The 24,896-nt window shown below is 40.4% G+C and overlaps 1 protein-coding gene across 1 annotated transcript; it reads left to right on the top strand.

Moving 5' to 3' along the window:
* LOC311433236 (uncharacterized protein C6orf118) lies at positions 1-24,390 on the top strand (the record flags this gene model as incomplete). The annotated part of the gene is made up of 7 exons (XM_084512158.1): positions 1-84; positions 12,479-13,194; positions 14,947-15,069; positions 15,969-16,028; positions 17,749-17,873; positions 20,765-20,823; positions 24,182-24,390. The coding sequence occupies exons 1-7, from the start codon at positions 48-50 to the stop codon at positions 24,388-24,390; spliced, it is 1,329 nt and encodes a 442-aa protein (XP_084368284.1). The 5' UTR covers positions 1-47.
* Positions 24,391-24,896: the final 506 nt, after the last annotated feature.

Genomic DNA, 24,896 nt, shown 5'->3' on the forward strand with positions numbered 1-24,896 from the left:
CTAAAGGAAAGGGAAAGCCTGAGAGTCAAGAATATGAATCAGATCAAATGATATCTTTAAAGAGAAAAGAATGCACTATACCAGGTAAAGATTATTTATTTATATATATATATTTATTTATAATGTTACTAAAAGGGCTGAACAGATTTCATCACATGGTCTGTTAACATTCAGCTGGCCTTAATCACTTTTCACAGCAATGCAAACCCTGTGAATACAGGTAAGAATATGATGTAGAGCTATTTATATTCCTAGAGTTGTCTTTATGCTAGTTAGAGAAGCAACGTAAGTTTATAATAAATACTATTTAAAAAACAGAGAGGAGAGTAAAGAAAAAAAAAATCTTGTTACTAGTAAATCTTCTAGGTACTCTAGAATCATGCCTGTGGTAGAACTGAAGTTTCTAAGGAATAAATACCCTTTTTCTCGTTGGTTGTTTTTGGAATGTATGTGAAATAACACCAAACAAACAAACAAACAAAAACCCCAATATATTCTTTTTGAAAGCTGTCTTTCATGACTTCCTGCGTATTGTACTGCCGTTAGAGTTAACCATCAATGCAAACAGATTAGAGTTTGATCAAACCATTCCGGTGTTCAGAGGTAGTCACTATTGTAGCTGGTGGTACATCAATTGAAGCCTTTTTCTGTCCTATGCCACAAGATGTGTAAGTCCCATGACCATCAGTCTCAGTGTGATGTTGAGTTGCAGACTGTACAGAAAGCTTCACACAGAAAACTAATGTCCTATTTGCTATCTGAAAGCTTCTAAATCAACTCCTTGAAATCATTATATAGAATTTGCTGATAAGGTAGTTTCTTCATTTGTTGCCTTTTTCCTTTCTGTTGTTTTGTTGTATAACTTTGCTTTCCTGGTGGAGTAATTTCTATTTTTATTTTACCTTAAGGACTCCATGAGTAAACCAGACCACCATTTCTACATCATCTTCTACCCTCTCTACTTCTTGGTCTTTATTAATTCCTCATGATCGGGAATTAAAAGTGCAAAGTCCTTTTCTGGACTTTTGCCAAGGTTTATATAAACTGCAAAATGTGTAAAAATACTGAGTTAATGGGCTGGAATTGTGGAAAGGAGACCTTAAACCCTAGCTGTTTTTAGCCCTGAAAGTAATGATTTATATGCAGTATTGCATAGTGTTGTATTCTGCAATAAGATTAGAAACTGTAGAGTAGAATAGTTCAGTTGTAAAGGGACCTACAAGGATCATACAGTTCAACTGTCTGGCCATTTGAGTGCTATCCAAAAATTAAAGCATTTTATTAAGGACATATATATTATGCCCTAATATACATATATATTTAAATTTATATATGCCTCTTGTAGACAGACAGGCATGGTTCATAAACCATCTTGCTAGGAAGCCTGTTCCAGTGTTTGACCATCCTCAAAGAACTGCTTATTTATTAATCTTTAATTAATTAATCTTTAAGATATATGCTTCTCCCGCAGCCTTTAAGATTCTCCAGCACTGTGTCTATGGTGCATTCAGTATCTGTTTCAAACACAAGTAGCCCAGCAGAAAAATGTAACATGCTATAATTTCTACATGCTGATAAAAGGTAAGAGGGGAGGTTCTTGTGGAAAATCTCTTAAATAGAGAGTGATATTTTGGGCATATGCATGTGTGACGTTTTTACACTGAGGACAGTTACACTGAGTTTTATACTGAGGACAGTTTCAAGGTTGTGTAGACCCTGAACAGCCATTATAATAGCTGGAAATACTGTAAACTCAACATGCTAGTAACATACTGGGAACAAACAGAAACAAACTTCATAACCAGGAAAAATAAAATGGGCTACACCAAGAAAAACATAAGTGTTTTAAAATACTGAAATATTGAGACATAACTTTCTCCACAACCCTTAGCATGTAGCATGTCTCCAGCTTGTTGGAAATGGGGTGTTGGCAGGGTAGGGAAGACTAAGGAAGCTGCAGTTGCTTTTCTCTCTTGTAGTTGCATCCAGCTGTGAGATACTGCACCTCACTTCTTAGCATGGTCTGTTTAGAGTGGTCTAACCATTAAATTGCTCTGCATGCCTTTCACTGCATTGATTGGATCAGAGGGTGCTCAGTGTGACTGGACAGAGTCCTTCCCTGTCAAGGAAGAGGTAAGTACCACTGTTAAGGCAATCCCTGCCAGTCACCAAAATAAACAGTACGCACCCAAATGAATATACACCTGCGCAGAAAACTGGAACAGGAGTCCGTGGTCTTACCTCTGCTCCCAGCAACATGAGATGGTGAAATTTACAAGACCAGAGATGATGTGAAAGCTTACCTAAAGGGCTTGAACCTGGACGGTGTTCCTCTTCACCATGGAGGATAATGAAGTCAGGGCTTTGCTGTGATATGCAGACTGCCATATTCTGTAGAAAATGACCTACAGAATAAAAAAGTTGCAGGATGGACCCCCAACAGTCTTTCTAAACAGGCACCAGTTTTATAAAACATAGAACTTCATTATATTTGAGACTGTTCCCCTATGAAGTTTTGATGAATTCAGCCAATAAATTCAACAGCCTTATGGGAGGAGAATGAAGGTTCCAGGGAGAGAGCAAGGTCTTGCATGATATTACTAGAAAATCACCTAAGATATCAGACTGTTTTATAATTTATACTTTGAATTTAGAGCTATGGTAAAAGAAAAAGATATATTGAAACCCTACATGCCGTATGAACACCAGCAAGCTTTTATTTCTGGTATTCCTAACACACAATCTAAACAAAGCAATTTGCGTGCAGTACCTCAGAACAAGCCTGAGCTTACTTGTTTTTTTTTTTGTTTTTTTTTTTCCCCCTGTTTAAGATGCTTTATTTATAAATACTTTCCTGCTGTCCACAGCAGGAAAAAATACTTCCTAGTGGATGAATCTGGGTTTCAAAACTGAGTGCAACAGTGCTTTGGATTACCTACAGGTTATATTTCTGAGGCAGAAATGTGTGTAGTGTGATTGTGAAACTGGGTTGGAGACAAACATCTAAGTAACACATTATTAAAAATGATTTTAATTTTTGACTTAAGGGCTTTTTTAAGTAATTAGGTTAGAAAACTGAGCCTGCTGATGTTGATACCAGCCTTCCCAGTGGTATTGATATGATGGTGTTCATAGATCCTGTAAATGCTTTCTGATTTAAGGACTCTGTTGCCTCTTGTATAAAACCTTCCCTGCACATCAGACAGGTTTGAATTACCCAGTTCAGGTCCCATGGACCTGAGTACAGGGTTGCTCCTGCTGCAGTAGGCTGCTACACAGATCACTGTGAAAGCTTGCAGAACAAATGCTCCCAGCTCCTCACACAGCCCCCTACACTCTGGTTGATTCTGCCTTTTTAAGTAATAACAATATAAATTAAAGTAAATGGAACTCATTACTGTGACAAAGTATGTGACAACTGTAAGATATTTGCATTTCAGGGCATTTGAGGGGAAAGATAATAGCCATAAAACTTGTAGCAATAGATCTGATTTCTTGGCAGCATTTTCTGTTGTTCATTGCAAACAAAAGTCCCACTGTAGTACCAACAGTAATGGAAGGAATGCTGCAGCTTTTCCATTTATGCAAACATGGCTTGAGGAGCAGGAGCAATAGCTCAGGGGTAAGAGAGATTTTTGCAGCTTGGCGCCTACATGTTTCACTAGTAATAAAGAAGTATTGACTTAGCCAAATTTGTGGTCACCATACATAGGAATGCTGGCTGGGAGTGATCACTGCCTTGTGCAGATGGGAGGTTTCACAGTTATTATAAACTATAGCTGGATCCAACTCATTTGTGTCTCCTGAGCATAAACCAGAGAGCCTTTGGAAAGAGAAACTCAGGCTGCTGTGTGCAGGCCTACAGAATGGCTACTGACTGAAGAACAGCTTTCTGAGTCAGGCAGATGTGATGACTGGTGCTGTGCTTGATAATCACCAAAGTGCTTGTCACCTAGTTTACCAGAAATCAAAACACATAGTATGATACTGCTTGAGGTTCTGGAGAAGTGGATTTCACTAAGTATGCTTGTGGGATTAAAGTACAGGCATTGGTGGTATTTACTTAATTTCTTCCTTTCTTCTTGCACTGGGAACAAAGCACATGATTTTCAAGTTAAAGAGCATGTAACCGAATGGCCATCACAAGATGATGAGGCATTGTATATGGTCTTAAAGACATGTGCCTGCTGTTTTCTGTCAGGGATAATCTAGGTTCCCCCTTATTTCCCTTGTATTCTTCCTATGTCATCAACTTGCCTGCATTTTGATTTGATGACTTTGTGCAGGTTCAGATTCTGGTCTGACTGACACTTAAGGAGGTTCCACTTTGGCTGTGGTTTTGCTAGATATTATGTTTTTTAAGACTACCACTTTTTCTTTTTTTTTTTTTTTTTTTTTTTCCCTTCACCCTCTCCCACAAGCCATTTTCTGGTGTACAGGCTCAGCTGCAGCCCACATCCCATGTGATGGGTCCTTCTGGTACACCATCTACCTCGTGTCACTTCAAGTTCCTGGAGAAGCCTGTGACCTGACTTCATTCTGCATCCAGGTCTCTCACTAGATACTGGCCTCTCTGTGGAAGGATATGGGAATGCAGCTATTAACAGGTTATAAACCTCAGCTCAGTCCTGGAGTAAAAGACTTCAGTCCCTGAATGCTGTCAGCAAAGCAAAGTAGGAAGTCCTCTTTCCTTGAAGGTTAAAATACTTTTGATATATAATGAAAAGTTTTGGTGCTCAGTGAACTAACGGCACCCCCTCAGACAAGAACAGATTTTTTTTGGAGGTCAGACAGTGTGACAGGGAAAAAGAAAAAGTTACCACATGATTAGATATCAGGTCTTGGTGCTTCAGCTCCCTTTGCTTGTTAGATTCCAGTCTCACCATTGTGCTAGAAATTGGTGCCAACAAGCAGCAGGTCAGTGCCCAGGAGACATGAGTGGGTGCTGGGTGCCTCAGACTTACTGCAGCCCCATTGCTCAGCAGTGTTGCATTGGGCCTGCTTTGTCACAACCTTTTTGATTTCTTTAAATGAGGAAGGGAATGGAGACAAATGAGGGAAAGGGGAGAAGGGGCAGAGCACAAGCGAAGAGGAAAGGAGGCAGCCTGTCTGAATGGAAAGTGCTGCTCTTTGTTCATGTGAAAGGGAGCAGCTGAAACTTCATGGTGTGAGTGTGGGGAGGGCAGGGGTGTAAGGTTACAATCACCTTTAAAAAATAAAAAATAAAAGGTATCACATAAATGTTGTCATCCAACTGGAAAATAGCAAATATACTACCTGCATTTAAGGACAGCAGACTCGTTCCTCTCTTGTTCCTATCTTTTCTTTGGTAACTTGTTCTTTTAGACCAGGGAAGCATGATTGTCTGCAGGGGTTTGCAATAGTGTCAGCTGTTCCTGGACAAAACCGAATAAAACAGTAATTAGCACAAGAGGCAGTGGTAATTAGTACAAGAAGTGCCTGGGGGGTCAGAGTGGACCTACATCTGCGGAGTGTGGGAGGACCTGCTGGGGAGGGGAGGAGAGGGGAGGAGATGGTGTGAGGAGAAGGATAGTGCATGCATGGGGACAGAGGGCACCCACAGTAGATCTGGGAGGGGATAGGGGACTCTCAGGAGGGGACTTTGCCAGGGCCATGGTGGGGAAGCCCCACACATGGCTGGTCCCAGATTAATCCTCATGGCCCGGACTGAAATGCTACTGAGGCAGGGTGAGGCACAGGTCTGTGTTGCTGGGCGGGGACCTGGGGTCGGCAGGGTGTCTGGCTGGTGTCCGTGGTGATGGCTGGGCCCTGGTGGACTGGAGGAAGCTGGTGGTTGTTGAAGTGCCAGCTTGGATGCTTGGTGTAAGGTGAGAAAGCCATTTCACCCAGCCTGATGGCCAGCTCAGGGGCTTCCTATGCAGTGGGAAAAGCCAAGCATCACTGGTGTGGTCCATGCCACCACATGGCTACTGCCTTCAGTGACCTTATCAGAAACATCACACCAGGATCCAGTGCATGTATGTGTTTCACTACAGGCAGCCTGAATTTCCCCATGTCCAGGAAGCCATGATCAACTATACTGAAGTGTTTTATTGTGCTTCAAAACTCTTTTCCACCCTCATGTTCTGCAGGCAAAAAATATCCCTCTGCCTCCCTCAGGAGGTATTGAGAGGAGAGGTGAAAATGTAGTTAACATCTCTTCCACTCTGCAAGTGTCAATTACCTTTCTTTCCCCCCCTCAGATGGTCTATATATATAGCTATAAATATAGCCAGCTAAATTCAGGCTGTTTTCAACCTGTTTTCAACCACTGAAGTGGACAGGTTCTATTTTAGGGCTGAAGAAATGTTTGCGTGCCTGAAATCTCCAAGTTTTTCTAACTTTATCAGTTGGTCTAATAAAAGAGATTACCTCTTCCTACAGACCTTCCCTTGCTTACATACTTCAGGCACTGTGTCTACAGTAAAACTTCTTTCCTATTGCTTCTCTGCCACCTGCAGTGCACAACTTGAATGCACAAGGCAGAGGATGAGGGAAGGCATATTATGGTATTTCCTGATTTTTTTTTTTTCTATTGTTTCATTTTGCAAGTTTGAAAATATTCCTGAAAACAGAAAAAGTTGGGTTGGAAGGGATCTCTGGCAGTCACCCAGTCCAATCCTTCTGCCAAACTGGGCTAACAAATTTTGATCAGATGCTCAGGATCTTATCCTATGAAACTGTGAGTACTTCCAGGGATGGAGATTTCACTCTCTCTTTTAACACACGGTCCAGTGCCAAACCATTCTTGATGTGAAGAATTTTATTTTCTTATGTCCAACCAATTTCTCCCTTGCTGCATCATGTAGCTGTGTCCCCTTGACCTTTCAATGTGCACCTCTGAGAGGAGGTTCTTGCTTCTCTACCACCTGAGGTAGTGGGCGACAGCATTTTTTATTTATGTATTTATTTATTTATTTTCTGCCTCCTCTTAGAAGTCTGATCTCTGGTCTATGCAAAATGAGGTCCTTCTGGGGTGCTCCAATCTCTTGGGAATCTCAATACTCCTCTGCTAGTCTCTCTAGTTTGTCAATGTCTTTCTTGCACTATAGTACCTAAGACTGGACACAGTGTGCCGGTGTGGAGTAGAGGAGAGCAAGCACTTTCATATGTCTGCTGTCTATGTATTTGCTTTCTTAATTTCAAGGCACTCTGCTGGGCTTGTGCACCTTGACCATAAGGAACCACAGGTACTCTTCTGCAAAGCTGCTATCTATCCAGTCCACCCCAAGCCTGTACTGCTAAGTAAGGTTAGGCCATCCTCGATTATAGGCATTACATTTTTCCTGGTTGACTTTCAAGAGGTTTCTGTTGGCTCATTCCTCCAGTCCTGTTGTCAAGGTCTATGACTTTTTTTTTTTTTTTTTCCAACCCCCAGTTTTTCTTAAGCATGCAGTTCCCCAGCCTCTTGTTCTTGTGTTTATGCTATGTAAACATGTTCAAAAACCTTGTTCCCCCTCAAGGCAGTATTTTCTTTTACTATAAACTGAATGGGCATGGTGGGATGGCTTTTTACAAGCAGGCTACACTTACCTGAAGTAGATACTCTTAGACAGAGAAGGAAGGTCTTGTGCTGCCCAGCCTGTTGCTCAGTGCCTTCGGACACTTGTACGCCACTAGTCATACTGTCTTCCCACTTACCACGAGAAATGATGGTAATAGGATGCAGACCTGTCCCCTACCAGGAAATACATACCCTGAGGTGTTCATCTTTGCTATCTGCTCATTGATATAGTCAATAAGGAGACAAAATTGTGAATTCCTGCTCCTGGACAGGTCAAGAAAACCCTTTTATTACAAACTACTTTTTTTTTTTTTTTTTTTTTTTTTTTTTTTGCTTCATGCCTTACTTTACCTCATCTCCCATCCATTTAGAACTTAAAGCCTCAGCTTATAAGAGGGCTGAACTCAAGGCTGCTCCTCCATTGAGGTTCTGAGACTACTGTGGTCTGCCCAGAGAGGAAATTAAGGGACAACATCTGAGTATGAGTTTATTCCACTCCAACTCTAGATGTCTCTTCAGGGTAATTGCAGGCTCTATTCTGAATGGGCAAACAAAAGTAGTCTTCTTATCTACCCTACACCTAGCCAGCATACTGTTACATTTCTAGAATAAATAAAGTAACTTTCACAAGAGGTTTGTGTGTGTGCTTAAAGAAAGAAAAGGGGAGCAAATATAATCAGTTAGACAGTTCTTTCTCAGTAGCAGCTGCCACTGCCTCTCCTCCACTCAACGTACTGCTATATGATCTTTTATCTCTCGTGTATTTTTATGAAAAAATCACAATCTTATTATCATGTCAATTTCCATCCCTGCAGCACAAATCAATCACAGTAACAATTAAATGGTTCTCAAATCAGAAGAATTAAAAATAAGAAAATAAAAAATGACTGGAGTGGCAAGAAGGGAAAATTAACTTATTTCCCCCCACTCCTCACTCCCTGCATCCCTGTTGTTGAAGGAATGATAAGGAATGAAGGAATGACTGCCTTAGTAAATGTCAGTCAACAGCTTTTATTCTGTGCTACTTGAAACCTATGCGTATCTATAGGCTTCTAATTCTCCCCAGTGTACCATCTTCCAGTGAGCCTATCCCATGTAAATATATTACTCCTTGTTATGTAAGTCAAGGCTCTGACTGCAGATAAATAAATATGGGTTTCTAATATTGTTTAGTAGTGAGGGAATCCTGGTGGTTAAAATGTTATCTCAGCTGATGGGTCAGGATTTGACTTTCTGATTGTGTATGTGAGTTCCTAGGTTTATTTTCCCGGGTAGCAAGGGCAGCCATGCATGGTTTTTGCTCTTTCTCCCTTTATTTAGTCTCTTCAGGCTAAATTAAATTCCTCCACCTATATAATTTTTCTTCTCAGCCGTGGTTTCAACTCACTCTTGTCTGGAGTCCTCCATTGTCCTAAATCTTTCCCAAAGAGCAGTGGCTGAAACTGGGCACAACATCTGGCTGGAGCCTCTTCTGTGCTGCTAGCATTGACAGGAGTATTTCATCTTCAATAGTGCTCTGTACATCCCAGAATGGCATTTGTCTTACTCACCACACTGACACTGTTGAGTGGTGTTGACCTTATCATTCACAATATTCCCAAGATATTTTCTAAATAATTTTCTGCTGAACCAGCTGTTGCTGGCTGCTGGGCAGCTGATTGTTTCTGCACATATTGAAGTTCATGCAGCTGTTCTCAGAATGTCTCTAATTTATCAAGAGCATTTTCAGTTCCAACCCCTGTCTCTGAGACTATCTGCATCCCTCTCCATTTCATGTCATCTGTAAATTTAACAAGCATATTGTGTATTCCATCATCCACAATATAAATAAAAATGCTGGGAAAATCAGGTCCAGATTCCAGGTGAATCTTCATAGAATACTGCTTGGTACCTCCTTCATTTGGATAAAGAAACTTTTAAATTCCTCTTTGAATATAGTTTTACTTTTTTGTTTGTTTGTTTATTTTATTTTTTTATTTGTTTATTGTACCCAGGCTAGCCTACCTACTTCTAGATTATTATTTTTTCTCACTTAGGAGAATGCTATAAAAGGCAATACTAAAAGCCTAAGTAAAGTCAAAATATGCAGCTACTACTGTTTTTCCCCTGCACTAACACCCTTAATATAAAACACTAATAACATGTGTTTGTTATTCAGCTCATCATTAGTTGTTTAGGTTCTTAAAGTAATTTTATTTTTCCAGGACACTTTTTTCTCTTGGGAAGTTGAAGGTAAAGTTGCTGAGCTTTCACTCCTCTCTTCTCTCTCTTCCCCACTTTTTTTTTTAAAGATAGACCCTGTGATGAAGCTTTTCCCGTCATTGGTGGGTCATCTGTCTCCAGCTGTCTTCTCAAAAGTAACTGCTAATGCATCTGAGACTGTTTCAGGCAGTTTTTCTCATGTGCTAGACAGATGTTCATCAGGTTCAGCCAAATCAGCAACACATTACTCTAAGTACTGTCTAATCCATCTATTCAGGCTATAACTTTTTTAACGTTTATTTACCCTTCTCTCACTGTGTTACCTGTACTAGTCACTTGCTCCTCTTTTTCACTTATGAGTGAAGGAAAAAGCTTAATTGGGCATTTTTGGCCCCTTGTCTCCCTTCCCTACTGCGTAGAGTGGACATGTTTCTTTGCTTTACCCATTAATGTTAATGCATTTTAATCATGGTATCTAGTACTGGTATAAATGTAGAGGTGGTGCTTCTGTATGTTTCTCTGCAGGGCCTGTATCCCTCCATGAGGAGATGTGTCCTCCTATTTCAGGATGGCTGTCTGGAGGTGTCACTGTATTGGCAATGTTGTCTCACTGGCTTGAAGGCCCTTTTCTACAAGCACTGATGCCAAGCCCTCCATGTTCAGCACTGGACAGGGCCAGCTTGCCAGGAAAAAACAAAACAAAACAAAAATCTGTTGTGCCACCAATTCAGCAGCCATAGGCAGACTGGCTTGGCTGGGGAGGCAGGAGTGGGCTAAGAGGAACCTCTTTTAACCATATTGCCATCTTGAGAAGGTGAAGCAGGCTGTGCTAGGGAATGTTGTGGTTTAACCCAGTCGGCAGCTAAACACCACACAGCCATTCACTCACCTTTCCCCCTCCCTCTCTGGGATGGGGAAGAGAAATGGGAAAGTGAAGCCTGTGGGTTGAGATAAAGACAGTTTATTAAAACAGGAAAGTAATAATAACAATAATAATAATGACAATAATGATGATAATAGTACCACCAGTAATAATGTGTATGAAACAAGTGATGCACAATGCAATTGCTTACCACCTACTGACCGATGCCCAGCCTAACCCTAAGCAGCCGGCCCCCCACCCTGGCTAGCCACCCCTATGCATGATGTCAGATGGTATGGAATACCCCTTTGGCTAGTTTGGGTCAGCTGTTCTGGGTTTGGCCCCTTCCAGCTCTTGTTGCACCCCCAGACCTGCCCGTTGGCAGGACAGAGTGAGAAGCTGAAATGTCCTTGGCTTGGTGTAAGCACTGCTCTGCAACAATTAAAACATCAGCATGTTGTCAGCACTCTTCTCACCCTAAGCCAAAACATAGCACTCTACCAGCTACTAGGAATAAAACTAACTCTGTCCTAACTTAAACCAGAACAGGGAGACAAAAAGAAGAGCTACTTGGAAATATTAGCTCATTGTAGCTGGCCTTATTGTTGCTAGCACTGACAGCAAAATTCCAGTCATCATGCTGACAATGCAAATGCACTGTTGTGTTTCTCATTGACTTTCTCATGGGTGGCCAGTGGATCTTGGGAGTGGGATGTTGAGGTCAGGCCTTGCCCCTGCCCTTCTAGCATGGCCTCCTGCAGGTACCAGTTGCTTTCATGTATCGTGTGGGTATCTGTCAGGCTGTGTGGCCATTTGAAGATCTTGTACAGATATGGAGAGCTGTCCTAAGCACCCATAGGCTCCTTGGTTGCCTCCTGACACTCAGTCTCTATGCAGCACTGAAAGGAGTTGAATTGTTTCCCTCCAAATTGCTTCCCCCTTTAAAATATCTCACAAACTTCTTGTCTTCCTAATTCTGCTTTTGTGGGCATCACTGCCTCATCCCCTAGGGATACAAGGTCCTGCAGGAGCAGGGTATCTGTGTACATAAGGCTAAATACTACTAAACATATCAGAGCACAACAGTGACTCATTTATTAGGTTACTTTGTGCCAGAGTACAATAATAATCGAGTTTCAAAAAAGTTTGCAGTTTGTAACAGCGATCTCATGTGAATATGCCATCATTACTGAAATAACTAGAAGAATTGTGAGACTTCCTCACAAAACTGACTTTATAGATAAAAAAATATATATATATCAAGCTTGTTTTCTTTTATTAGGTAAAATGAAGGCTGAGAGGAGCCATAATATTTATCTCTATAAAAGACATTAAGGAGTAGATGATGGGAGAGAACTATTAGCAATACAGAAACTGGGACAAGATTACCATGTAGCAAAATATAATCTGACAATGAACAAAGGTTTAAAATGAGAAGACTGAATGTCTAAAGCAACACGCTAATGATGATGTTGAAAGTTTCTGAAAGGGATTATTTGATATACAGTAGAAACTGACCAACCATGGGCCTAATGTTAGGCAGAATAGGCTCCTTGAGCAGCAGGACCATGGAGAGGCTGGGGGGGTTGGGGGGGGAAGAAACAAACAAAAAACAAAGAGCGTTACCTATCAGTGTGAGCAGATGAGCAGAGTCTGAACTTAACAAGAACCTACTGGTGTGTCCAGGTCTCTTTGGTTATTTATATACTATTTATATACTGCTGTGAATAAGAAGGAAGGTAGCATAGTTTTGTAGGGCATGTCTGTTTAAAATGTTCTGTTATAGAACTGGGAGAGTTTTGATCTGTGAAAACGTTTGGTCATCCAAAGCTTTCCATTTTTCAAGTGTATTTTGTGTATTAAGTGTATTATTTCTTCTTTCTTATAAGCATATGGCACAAGAATCCATTTCATCATGGAGAGAAACCGTGAAGTGAGGAGCCTGGCTCATCCCTCAGATAGCGTGGAACTGACCTACAGAACAGATGTTAAACTATACACCTCAGGACACTTAAATCATAACAAGATTTATAAGCCTTCAGAGAAAATAAAACAAGGCCGATGGTACTCTGCCAGGAAGCAAACTAGTTTCGTCACAGAAAGAAATCAATTCCTGGTTGAAAATGAGAGAACAAGGAAGATGAAAAATTGTTCTGGCAACTTTTGTTTCAGCATTCCTCTGCTTCCAGCACAGGCTGAATCTTCCTTCCCCAACAACAGACATCCACAGTCACCTGTGATCAGCATTGGTGCCTCAGTAGATGCAAATTCTACTGCACCGGAAATATTAAAGTTGAAAGCACTGAAAAAGAAAGCAGAGGAGGGAACTGACAGATTCCATATGCGTCTGAAAAGAGAGGAGTTAGATATGTCAGAGATTATGGTGCTGAAAAACAAACCAGTTAAGAACAGCCGGCAGTGTGCTGTTGAGCTTGCCAAGGAAGAATACCAGTTCATACCTTCATATTTGGCTGGTGTAACTAAAACTGATCAGTTTAACAAGTTCCTACAGTTCCAGAAGGAGTTCATAGCAAAGCATGAATTGTTACAGAATGACTTAACAGGAAAAAAAGTATCAGAACAGCATGAAAGGAAGCTGGCTAAGGTAAGAGAGCCCCAAAACTGATGGAAAAGTAAATTTTGGAGCACCTTTCTAGGTGGATGGGTTATGTGTATTCCAGGAAAACTGAATGAATGCGTTTAGGCAAAATCACCCTCTTGTTTCTTTTCAGAGAGCTAATCGCATGTATTTGCTTAGTTGCCCTCTTGTAAGGTGCATCTACTCTGTGTTCCAAAGCCTTGAACTAAAACTGTACTCCACTGTTTTCTCTTCCCCCTCTTGTCTTGTGGAAATGCTAAGTATACAGTAAAGAAGGATACTGCAAGCTAGTGATCTGCATGGGAAAATCATTTGGCCAGCAGCTCTGCCTCTTGTCTAGGAGCATGTTTAAGATAAACTGTAAAAGCTACCTTCTCTGTGCATGCCGTAGGCTGTCTTTATGCACAGATATTTGCTGCATTCTGACTGGCCTCATGTGATGGGTAGAATGGGGGGAGTGAATTTGGTGAGTAAAGCAAATACACCTTCTAGAATTTACTTGAGTTACTGCCCTGGGGTAACCATTAGCAATCTCTTCGAACCAGCTGCAGGAGTAAGAATAAGGTACTGGAGTCATAGAAATTAGAGATGGAACTGAATGAAAGCAGACTGGGGTAGGTAAACTAACAAAATGGGTAGTGTGAGTAAGAGCTCCATTCTCCAGTGGATTCTAGGAAGTATCATCTGTCATGCAATTAAGCAACTCACCAAAATGGTTGCTTCCCACCCCAATAAATGATTTCAAGCAACCATTCTCCTATGCCTCTGGTTTAAGAAGCCAGAGAAAAGGGAAGAAGGGATGGAGGAAAAACATTTAAGGCAAAGAAATGTATTATAGCAGAGTAACAGCTTGATATTGTATTTTTCAAAACAGTTTTTCCCAGAAAAACATTTTATCAGAAACACTTTGAATCAGTAAATTTTTGTGAGATAGGGTAACTCTTGCAGTGATGGTAATCTTTGGCCTTTGATTAAATGGTCAAAATTTCTATCAGCCTTGGTTTGAAATAAGGATATTCACAAAGTGAAAAACTGCCACCATTGATTATCTACCTAGGAGGCTTGTTTCGGAAAAGTTAATCTTAGGAACAGAGCACTTTGAGGTGAGGCCGGCAGCACTCTGGAGAAAGAATTTTTATGATAGAGGAGGTTTCCTGAGAGACTCTTTCGCTGTCTCAGGTTTATTACTCAGAGCTGATATGTAAAACCATGAGATTATAAGCATATGATTTTAAGCATTGCATTCCTTAGATAGGGTTTATCAGATTATTTATATATTAATTATGTCTTTCTAAGCTAACAACAGTTGCTTTAAGGGATGCAACATGTTCCAAGGTCTGCTTCTCCCAAACTGGAGATGATCTGTTAAAATCAGTAGAGAGACTAATTTATGCTTATGGCAGGGTTGGCTGTAAATGTGTAAACAAGACATTCAGCAAAAGGTTGAGGTGTAATGTCATAATTGTCTTTTGCAACAAAAATCAGTGACTTCTTCGTTTTCTAATATTTTTATTATTATTATTATTTTTAATAATCAGTACATCCAGTCTTTTTGAATGTGATCTTCTTACTGTGATAAAAATGCAGTTTTCATGTTATGACTATGAAATTGATCTGGATTCTCATGATGTTTCTTACTGCATACTATCAGAAGAAATGACACGAACTTGAACAAAGTAACTTATTCTGACAGTAACTGCTGTAGAGCACCTTCTGCACATGTGGATACGTAGCTGTTAATTTTGGTGCTTTTACCAGGAGCTTCAGAAAATCTGTGGCTATGATCCCCTCAATTTCAAGCGACTACAGGTTGTTGAGGAAGTTTTTGAAGATATATGCAACAGTTCTCTGATATTTGGTGATATTCTCAAGGAAATTAAGGTAAGAATTATTTCAAAGATTTAGCACAACATAGGGTGAATGTACCTGATCAGGTAGGAAGAGCAGTCAGCTTTTGGGAAAGATTTATAAGTTCTTTTCTAGGCTTTCCCCTAATTTAATGTGTGAGTTGCACAGACACAAAACATTTGGCTACATCTTGAACAGTTTGAAAAAGACATTATTAAAAATAAAACAAACAAAACCCCAGCTCTAGCCCTAATTCTAAAGTCCATAAAGTATTTTGGAAAAAAAAAATCTATCTGTAACCTACAGGTGAATTAGCTGTCTACCTCTCACTCATGACAGTCACATGTGAGGAGTGATAATTCTCACCTGACGTATATTAATGACTTTCCTATTTTTTCCTATTTTTTGATTTTTCACTGTCCTGAAGGATGAGGATTGAAGCCTTTTATGTGGGAATCAAATCTGTTTCTCTTCCTGGGCACTCAGGACAGTAATTTGCATGTGAAACAGAAATAAAATGTTTATGATAAAAATGAAGTTACACTCTGATTCTGTACACTGTAATGTGTCGCTAATGGCATAAATTCTACATTAACTTTCCCAGAAAGAACTGAGCAGAAAAATGTAATTCCTCTGTTTGTTGAAAAATAATTACACACTGAAATTCAGCAGCTATAGGTGAGGGAAAGATAGGTATTACAAGCAAGTAATCCTTGAGGAAGAGGAGCTAGCTGGGTAATTGAATTGTACTGGGTATAACATTGGCAAATACTAACTCTGTGTTTTAAGTAAAACCATGTGTGGCAGCACAACTAATCTCCTCATGTCAGCACAAAAGTTATGATTTTTCTGGAACCAAAGCAAAATAAGACTTTATAATCTCTAGACTGTGTTAAACATTTTCTGATGTTCTTTCCTCTCAATTTGTTCAGAGTGAGTATGAGCTGTACATAATGATGCTTCTGGACTCTCTGCCTATAGCACAATACAAGGTAGTATTTGGTTCTTGATCTTTGCTCCTAATTATGCTGTAAAGCCTAAGAACTTTGGTTTTGAAAAGAGACATCTTCATATCCACGTACAGTTGTGAATTTTTCCCTGAGTATGCTACAGAGAAATGAGGTATTTGAAATCGGACAATTTCAGTTTCTGTGGGAGCAACCCTTAGGGATAATAACTGAGAGAGTAGCTGCTGCAGAATAACCAGAGAATTAGCTGAATAGACTTTGCTGGATTTCTGAAGTATCAGACCTATTGTCCTTGTATCAAACTTATTACTTATTTGCATGTGCCCCCCACTGCTAATAACAGATAAAGAGGCTGGCCTGAGCTCCATTTTGGTGGTCTCTCTGAAAAGAGTAAATGACTTCACTCTCAACCCTAGAACAGGCATATCCAACCTTGTGAAAAGTTGCTTTTCCTCTGTGTCCAAACCTTTAGGGCTATGGTACATAGGCAGGTTACAGACATATAGACAGCTGTTGAAGGCACATAGAGGGAGGAGGCCTCAGGTAAATGTCTTCTCTGTTCTTTGTAGAGGTGGCCAAATTTGAATTTCTGCTGTGAGACATGCGATGAATGTGGCAGAAGGATGTGTGCTTATTACAGTCCAGTGTCCTCTTCAGTGGTTCCACGTCAGGCTTACTGCAGAAGTGATGCTGTGCAGGAGGTGACATTGGCTTCAGGCTGCCAGGAGTAGGGTTGTGCATCCCCTTTTCCTCCTAACTCCCTTGTCAGTATCATCTCATCTCTGGAAAAAGGAAAAGGCACCAGGAAAGGCATGCTCCACCACGGAAAGAGAGCACAGAGGAGGTGTCAGACCCTGACACTGGGTACCACCAGCCCTGCCTGTCCCTGCTGAGCCTTTCCAGGGTCTCCTCCCATCCGTGGCCAGGACCCCATTTCAGCCTAGCTTGGACCTGTGAGTCCCTGCTCCCTTCTCTTGCATTCTTCCTCTTTAACCTTCCCTACTCTAAAACTAGCCCTTTTCTGACCTGCTAGCTTTTTATGCTGGTGTTCTCTATTGACCCTGAGCAGACTGGATTTGCTCTGAGGATTTTGCCTTAGTTATCCACTCTCTTTGGCGTTGAGCCTGGGAGCTTCTCTTTGATATTAACAGTCTGTTGAAATGAAAATGAAAGTTTATGCTGTAAGCTGTGCTGCATTCGTCATTAACATCTAGAAAAAGTAACATGGCAAAGCACCTGAAAGGATTGTTGGAAAAGCAGGGGTTTGCATGGGTCTGAGTCTTCATATTGGCTGGTTGGGATGTGCAAAGGAAAAAAGAAATTGTCTGTATAATTGTCTATATTCCTTTTTTTATATATATATATATATATATATATTTTTTTTTTTTTAAAAAGGGAATATAGACAATTATACAGACAATTTCTTTCTTTTCTTTTTTTTTTTTTTTTAAGTAATATTTATTTATTTATTTATTTATTTATTTATAATCTGTTACAAGCCTTTAATCTAGTTACAAATTGAAAGAAACTCTTTGGCCAACTCTAAAACCTGCCATAGTTTTTTGGTTCATGCCTGGGCTTGTTAGCTGTTAGTCTCATGAGTATCTCATTCAGAAGTTTTCATCAGAATTTATTTTTACTAAAAAGGTAATTTTAAAAATGGTACCAGAACTTGCATGTTTTGCAAAGGAAATGCTGCTGCTACATGACTTGACATTTTACTCTTGTTTATGCATTCTTACAGGCTCTAAAGGCTCAGGTCAAAGGGATGGAAACAATGTCTTCAAGGGCTTCAGAAATGCAGTCTGTCAGAAAATACCTGAAGGCTCTCGTGAAAAAAGTCAGTACTGCCCTGGAAAGAAGCAAAGAGTAAGTGTTGCAAATGCTTTCAATCCCTCTAGTAACAACTACCTAAATGGGCTAAAACAGCAACAAGTAAACCAAGTTCTTGAAGTTTTCAGAAACTTCAAAAGATTAGACCCTGTGGATGACTTATTCTAGGTAATTATCTTTCTGCTTTCTTAATATATATTTCTGATATTTCTTTTTTCTTTCATACCAATCACACTGGGGGACATAGTTTAGCATTGAAGCTAAGGCTCTGAAGTCCAAAGGGTTTCCCGTTTTGCTATTCCTGACTGATGCCATTCAGGCAGCTAATGTCATCACAGAGAAGTCTCCTGACCACATAGGCAGCAGCCTGCATCATGAGATTTTAGACTTGTGACTTCTGCTGGAACCCAACTATGTTCCTTACAATGGAAGCAACAAAGCATGCCCTTTGTTGATTGCTGGTGTCCTGTCCTCTAAAACCAGACTTGGTTTGACTAGCTAATTCTCAGAGCTTCTCAGGCACTCTGCCATCATTGGACTGGCCCCATGTTTCCATGACTCTGTTACATGATGCTGATGTTACACATCACAGCTTCTAAATCTCCTTTCTCCTGCTCCAAACTCTGATCTAGGTTGCTAACCTGAGTGTTGGAATTTATGGCTGGTTAATCCCAGAGCTCTAGTCTTTAAGCTTGAAAACTATCCTGCAGGAGATCTTGCCTAGCAGCTTTCCTCTTCTTTCCCCCTTTACTATCTTTCAACAGCCTGAAGAATTCAGAAATCACTCTTTCACTAAACTGGTGGTTGCCTGACTTATCTATCCCTTTTTCTTGTAAACAGTTTTCTAACTAGACTAGATGACTTGAGGTCTTTAAGTCATTGCAGTTGTTGTTTCCATAATATTTAGTGTGTACACATTAAGCATTACATTGTGCTTTCGAAATGTAGTTTGGATGATTCTGCATTTGAGATAAAGTGTGAAAGAGACTCATGTTCCCTAGTTTCTACTAGTGTAAACAGGAGGATAATAGTGGTCCAGCACTCTACACATGTATGCTTGTCTATACAGAGACAATTCATTATTACATATTAATGTGGGATAAAGTCAAACTGGCATGAAGTTAAGATGGATCAGGGCATAGTATGTAATATTTATAGATCATGCATATACAAATTTTGTCTAGGCTACAGAGATTGATTTTTGTGCAAGTTCTTATAAGTATTTAAAGGTAAGGGGGAAAATACGACATTTGTCTTCTGCCAAAGGGCTGAAAGAAAATAATGATAAACATCCTAGAATGATTTAATGAAGTTCTTGAGAGATTTGACAGCTCTAGGTAAATAAATAAATACCCTAGAAGACCTTTCAGTTCTGGACAGTAATCTGTTACCACAGAAATTTAGAACCTTGCTGTATTGTAATGATAAAACTCAAGTTTTGCAGGAAAATTAACAATCAAAATCTGAAATATTTGCATGCGTTATTTGCCACTGGAAGCCTAAGACCAATTTTTTCCTTTTCTTACAATGGACCATGTAGGAAGGAAAACTTGAAGGGTAGGCAGAGGAAAAGACTTTCATACAAGACTTTTTGTCTTTTGTTTTGTAAATAAAATTGGTTAGTAGATATTAGAATATCTGATAAGATTTTGGAGATTTGATAAGGAGGGGGGAAGAAAGAATATTAAAGTGTATACAGAACTAAACTGTCCACTTATGTTATTGCGCTGCCTATCTGTCTATGTGCGTAGGTAATGTGTAATTGCTTCAGTATTTTCATACAGTGAACAAGAAATTTCCTCTCCCATGAAAAGAAGCTGCAATTTTAATGAAGCAGAGGGAGACTGAGCACCATGTTCGCTTTTGGGCCCCTCAGGATTTAAACTATGTGAGGCCGCACCACTGCCAAGTACAGAGGGACAATCATTTCCTTAATTCTGCTGACCACACTATTTCTGCTTCAGGCCAGAATGCCATTGGCCTTCTTGGTCACCTGGGCACACTGCTGGCTCATGTTCAGCTGGCTGTTGACCAGCAACCCCAGGTCCTTTTCTGCCAGACAGCTTTACAGCCACTCTTCCCCAAGCCTATACCGCTGCTTGGGGTTGTTAAGACCCAAGCGCAGCACCCAGCCTTTGACGTTGTTTAAGGTCATGCAATTAGATGTGGCCTATCAACCTGGCCTATCCAGTTTCATCTTCCTACCCTCAGGAAGATCAAAATTCTCACTCAGCTTGATGTTGTCTGCAATCTAACTGAGGGTGCACTCAATCCTCTCATCAATGCTGTTGATAAAGATGTTAAACAAAGCTGTGCCCAGTACTGAGGCCTGGGAAACACCACGTGACTGGTGGCCAACCAGATTTAACTCCATTCACAATGACTCTTTGGTCCTGAGCATCCAGACAGGTTTTAACCCAGTGAACAGAACATCGGTCAAAGTCATGAGCAGCCAGATTCTCCTGGAGAAGACCGTGGAAAACAGTATCAAATGCCTTTGTCAAGTCCAAGTAAACAGCATCCACAGCCTTTCCCTCATCCATTAAGTGGGTTATCTTGTCATGGAAGGACATGCCTTTCATAAACCCATGCTGATTGGGTTGGATCAGCTGGTTGTCCTGTACGTGCCGTGTGATGGCACTTGGGGTGATCTACTCCATGACCTTCCCTGGCACTGAAGGCAGACTGACAGACCTGTAATTTCCTGGATCATCCTTACTGCCCTCATGTTTGCCAAACTCTAGTCAACTGAGGCCTCCCCAGTTAGCCAGAACTGCTGTTAAATTATTGAAAGTGGCTTGGCAAGCAATTCCACTAGCCATACATATAATAATATTCCTTACATGCAAGAACTATGTACTCACATCATTTGTAAAGGATCTTGAAAATGTTTTTGTGAATCTCTTGTTCCTTTTGTTCTATTCTAGATTGAAGGATGAATTGGAGATGGCGCTATGGATAAGCCAGACTTCAGAGGATAAAACAGGTAAGGGATGGGACAATTCTGATGAAAGATGAAATATGGTGCAAATTGTGGCTCTATAGTGTTCTAAATGGCTGGAAAAATATTCTCAGCTGTTGAGATTTTTCCTGTTAGTATGATCAAAATGTGCTGACATATAATGAAATTAGTCATGTGACATCTTTCTTACATTTTTCACTCCTCGCCTTATCTATAACTGGAAGATGTCAATGGGAGACTTTCTAGCACTGAAGGAACCTAAGGAACTGCCAAATCATCTCTGAGTCTGTGCCTGATTCTGTCGCTGTCAGAGTCACAACACTCTGGTGTGTTAAAGATGTCTCAGGGGAGAGTATATTAAACCCTTCAGCTATAAGAAGTGTGATAACTGGATTTCATGCTTTTTGTGAGTAGGTTAAGCCCTAAATCATGTGACTTCATAGCCCATCTTAAGCTTCTTTTTAGTCTTGATTGTACCAGCCCTGGATCCTCTAGTTAGCCATAGTATTGTCCAGTCCCTTTTGGATACTTGCAGAGTACTATATTTCAGTAACAGAAATGAAGTTTACAGTCTGTTTGTGTGCTGCCTGGGTAACAGTATCTTTTGATAAGGCTTTTGATCAGTGGAATCTGGATCAGGATCTTTGAATTAGCCATAGTAAGATAAAATATGTATATCTGGACAGTTGTGAAAGAGAAAAGCTAATAGATGATGAACTGAGAAATCCTGCAAAATTCCATTAGGATACAGTATAACTGTATACAGTATACCTTCATTGTATGCCTTTATTGATAAAAAGTATTCAAAGCATAGTTTTGTTCTAGAGTATGAGAACATGCCAGTTTGCAAATTATAAGGTGGCAAATAAGGAAATAGCTGTTAAAATAGTGATATGAAATGTCTTCTGCATTTCCTTTTGAGGGTAGATAAAGATTTAAGTACTTTTTATGCTCAGTGTGCCACTGTCCTACTCCAGGCTGTGGGCAGTTGTTCACCTCACCATGTGCAGCTCCTACCACTAGCATCTAATTCACTTTTACAAACACACTCTAAGTAGGAACAATGAACAATCAAATCAGCTTCTGCTTGCTTTGTTTGCTTGCTCTTGTTTTTCCTTCTCTTAGCATTTAAAATGGTCCAAATTCCTCCCTAGTATAACTGTCTTCACATCAATGAATGCATTTCTTGATGCAGCTTCCCTGAATATGTTTGTTTCTACAGCATGCTACAGGTTTTGAATTTCAGAGCTTTGCAAAAAAACACTAAAAACAAACAAACAAACATAAAATTGGTCATTGGCTCTAGATCTCCTGCAGTACTAATGAATAAAACAATCAGAACTCTCTAGGCCAAGGCTTTTCTGAGGAATGTTTTTGCATAAAATGATATAAAGACATTTAAACAGTGGGTAAAGGTTTCTCCCCTTCTCCTTCCTACCAGGTACTAATTTCAAAAGTACTTAATCAGTTAACATCATACTTCCCTTCCCCACCTTCCTTAATTACACATTGAGGAATCAAAACCAGCCAAGTCAGAAGGATGTAAACGTTGCTGTTCCTCTTTTCATGTTACAGCTGTATTTAGAAGCCCCAGCCATGAAACTGGGGCCAGAATTTGTCAACAAGTACAGGCACCTCAGGGAACAAGGCTCTGCAAATACCGTTTTCCTTTTTGTTTTGGGAGGTGGGATGCTAAGCAATCAAAAAAAAGTATTCACTCAAATTTAACTTGAAATGAGAATTTTATGATTTTTCCAGACAAAAAAATGGGGATTTTTTTTTTTTTTTAATTGGATAAAACGTTTTCCTAAACTTTTCTAAATAAAAAAGTCATTATTTGATTCTCTCAATGTAGCATTTCTGTAAAGCTCTTCCAGGTCCAGTAGCCATCTTGATCCACAGGAAGGTTATTCTGTTTCTCACTTTCACTGGCTCACATGAAAGGGGAGGACTTTTTGAGAAGCTAGCAGCTGTTAGCCCCTGGGATGGGGAGAGATAGGAAGTATGGCAGGGTATTGTACTTTTCCCACACAAGTGAGCGCATCGCTTAAGTCAGGCTCACTCTCTTCCTCCACCCTGTCTCGCTTTCCATCAAAGCTGTCAGCTCTTGCTGAACCTATTGATTGCATATAGATACTGCACCGCAAACCAGAGGATGGCAGAAGGAGCTGGCTGCCTATTGACAGGCTGCTCAGAGAGTAGGAAATGTAGGTTTTCTGGGATCAAAACAGGCAGTCTTTAATCGTTAAAACATCCTCATTACCCAACACAGTGGCATAGTCCTGAATTAGACAGCATGGCACAAAATTGTTTGATTGCAAGCATGCCTAACGTGAACTACGGTGGGCTTCAAAAGCCCCTGCCAGCTTCAAGGTAGCCCCTGAATCACCAGGATTTTCTTGATCTGCTCACTGCACCAGTCAGACAAGCCAGGTCACACCATTAGGAAGTCTCATGCAGTGGAGAGATGAGTTGTTCTTCTTCCCTTTCCCATTCCCTTTGCCAGTGATTTCTCTCCCTCTCTTGTTCTTTTCTCCACCTACTCTGCAACTGCAGAGCCTTGGAGGTATAACCACACACCCTGACACTTTTCCTGGCTGTCCTATTTATTTGTATTAGACCAGATGTATGGCCTTGGAGTGAAGGACACTATTAGTTTGTGCCTGCAGACTCCCTCATTTCCTAGATGTATAGTGAGGAGCTGGCTGGTGAGACCCTGTAATGCAGCTCCCACCACAGCAGAACAGACTGGAAGGCTGCAGGTGAGCTAACTGACAAGCTATGAAAACCTGAAAAGTGCTTTGAGTTGAGTGAGACCCTGGCTGGGCAGGACTGTGAGCTGGCTGTGTAGGACCTCGTAGAATCATGCTATTTACTTGTTTTAGTGAGGTGAGTGGGTGAGGTGGCAGTGAAGTTGGCCTGTAAAATACTGAAGTATGTTTTCTGAACTGCTGAGGGAGTACAGCATGTTTATTCTGCTCCTTATATGCTGTTATCAGTTTCTCATGCTGGTGTGGGATACAGGAATTTTCTCCTTGTCTATGTTCTCATTGTATAGAGAGATTGACCATTTTTTTGCATGAAGTGCTAAAGGGCCTTGTTTGGGATGACAGTGAAAGGTGAGTGCCCTAGCTCATGTGCCAGTGTTCAGACATTTGCAGGTGGATATTAAGTGTGGGTACAGTGGGTGCAAGCATCAGCTGAGCTAGGGTAATGTCGTGGGTGTTCCTGTCCTGTACGGTTTGGCTTGGTTAACTCAAGCTTGTTATCGGGTAAGCTTACTGAAAGAGCTATGGATGCAGCCTTAGATGTCAGGTAACTTCCACTTCCAGCTCTGTCCTTTTAACTATGTCTTTGTGTGTGTATGTTTTTATACTTCCAGAAACCTGCAGACAACAGGATACAAAGGGAGCACAAAAACCTCTTTCTGTTTCTGAACAGCATGAATCTATGAGGTGTAAAATTCTCAGTAAATGGGAGGAAATGAAAATACTAGAGACCAAGAAGAAAGAAACAATGGTTTATGCTGGGATAACAGATATTATGGAAAACACCCTTAAAGAAATAGAGGCAAGAAATCACTACTTCTAAACCTTTCCTAGCATTGTTTCTTGGGAAATACTGTTATCTAGGTACTACAACAATGGAACCTTTAGAACTGAGATTGGTAGTCAGCATTCTTCATTTTCTCCTCTAGGAACATAGTATGTTCTTAGAGCACAGGAGCACCTGGATAAGGTGCTGTGTGATCACCACGGTGTCCAGCCTCTGCCCCTGAAACAGGAGGCTTGTAATTTTATCCTGACTGTGGCAGATGATGGTCTACAGACATAGATGTATTTTCTGCATTTATATTCCAACTTTGGGCATTTGTAACCAAATATACCTTAAATAACTAGATTATTGTTAGTTGTTACCTCTTGTATTTCTTGGCCTGAAGGGTGGTAATAAGTTGGTTTAACTATGTCTATGAATGGGATACTTCCAGGTGGAATCTTTTGGGAATCCCAAGTTGGCTAACTCATCTACGCTTGAACCAAATTCTGAAATACTTCTGAAATACCTGGTAACTTCAATGGGGCAAAGATAGGACAGTT

This window comes from Aythya ferina (genome assembly GCF_964211825.1).
Source record: "Aythya ferina genome assembly, chromosome: 3".
Classification (NCBI taxonomy): domain Eukaryota; kingdom Metazoa; phylum Chordata; class Aves; order Anseriformes; family Anatidae; genus Aythya; species Aythya ferina.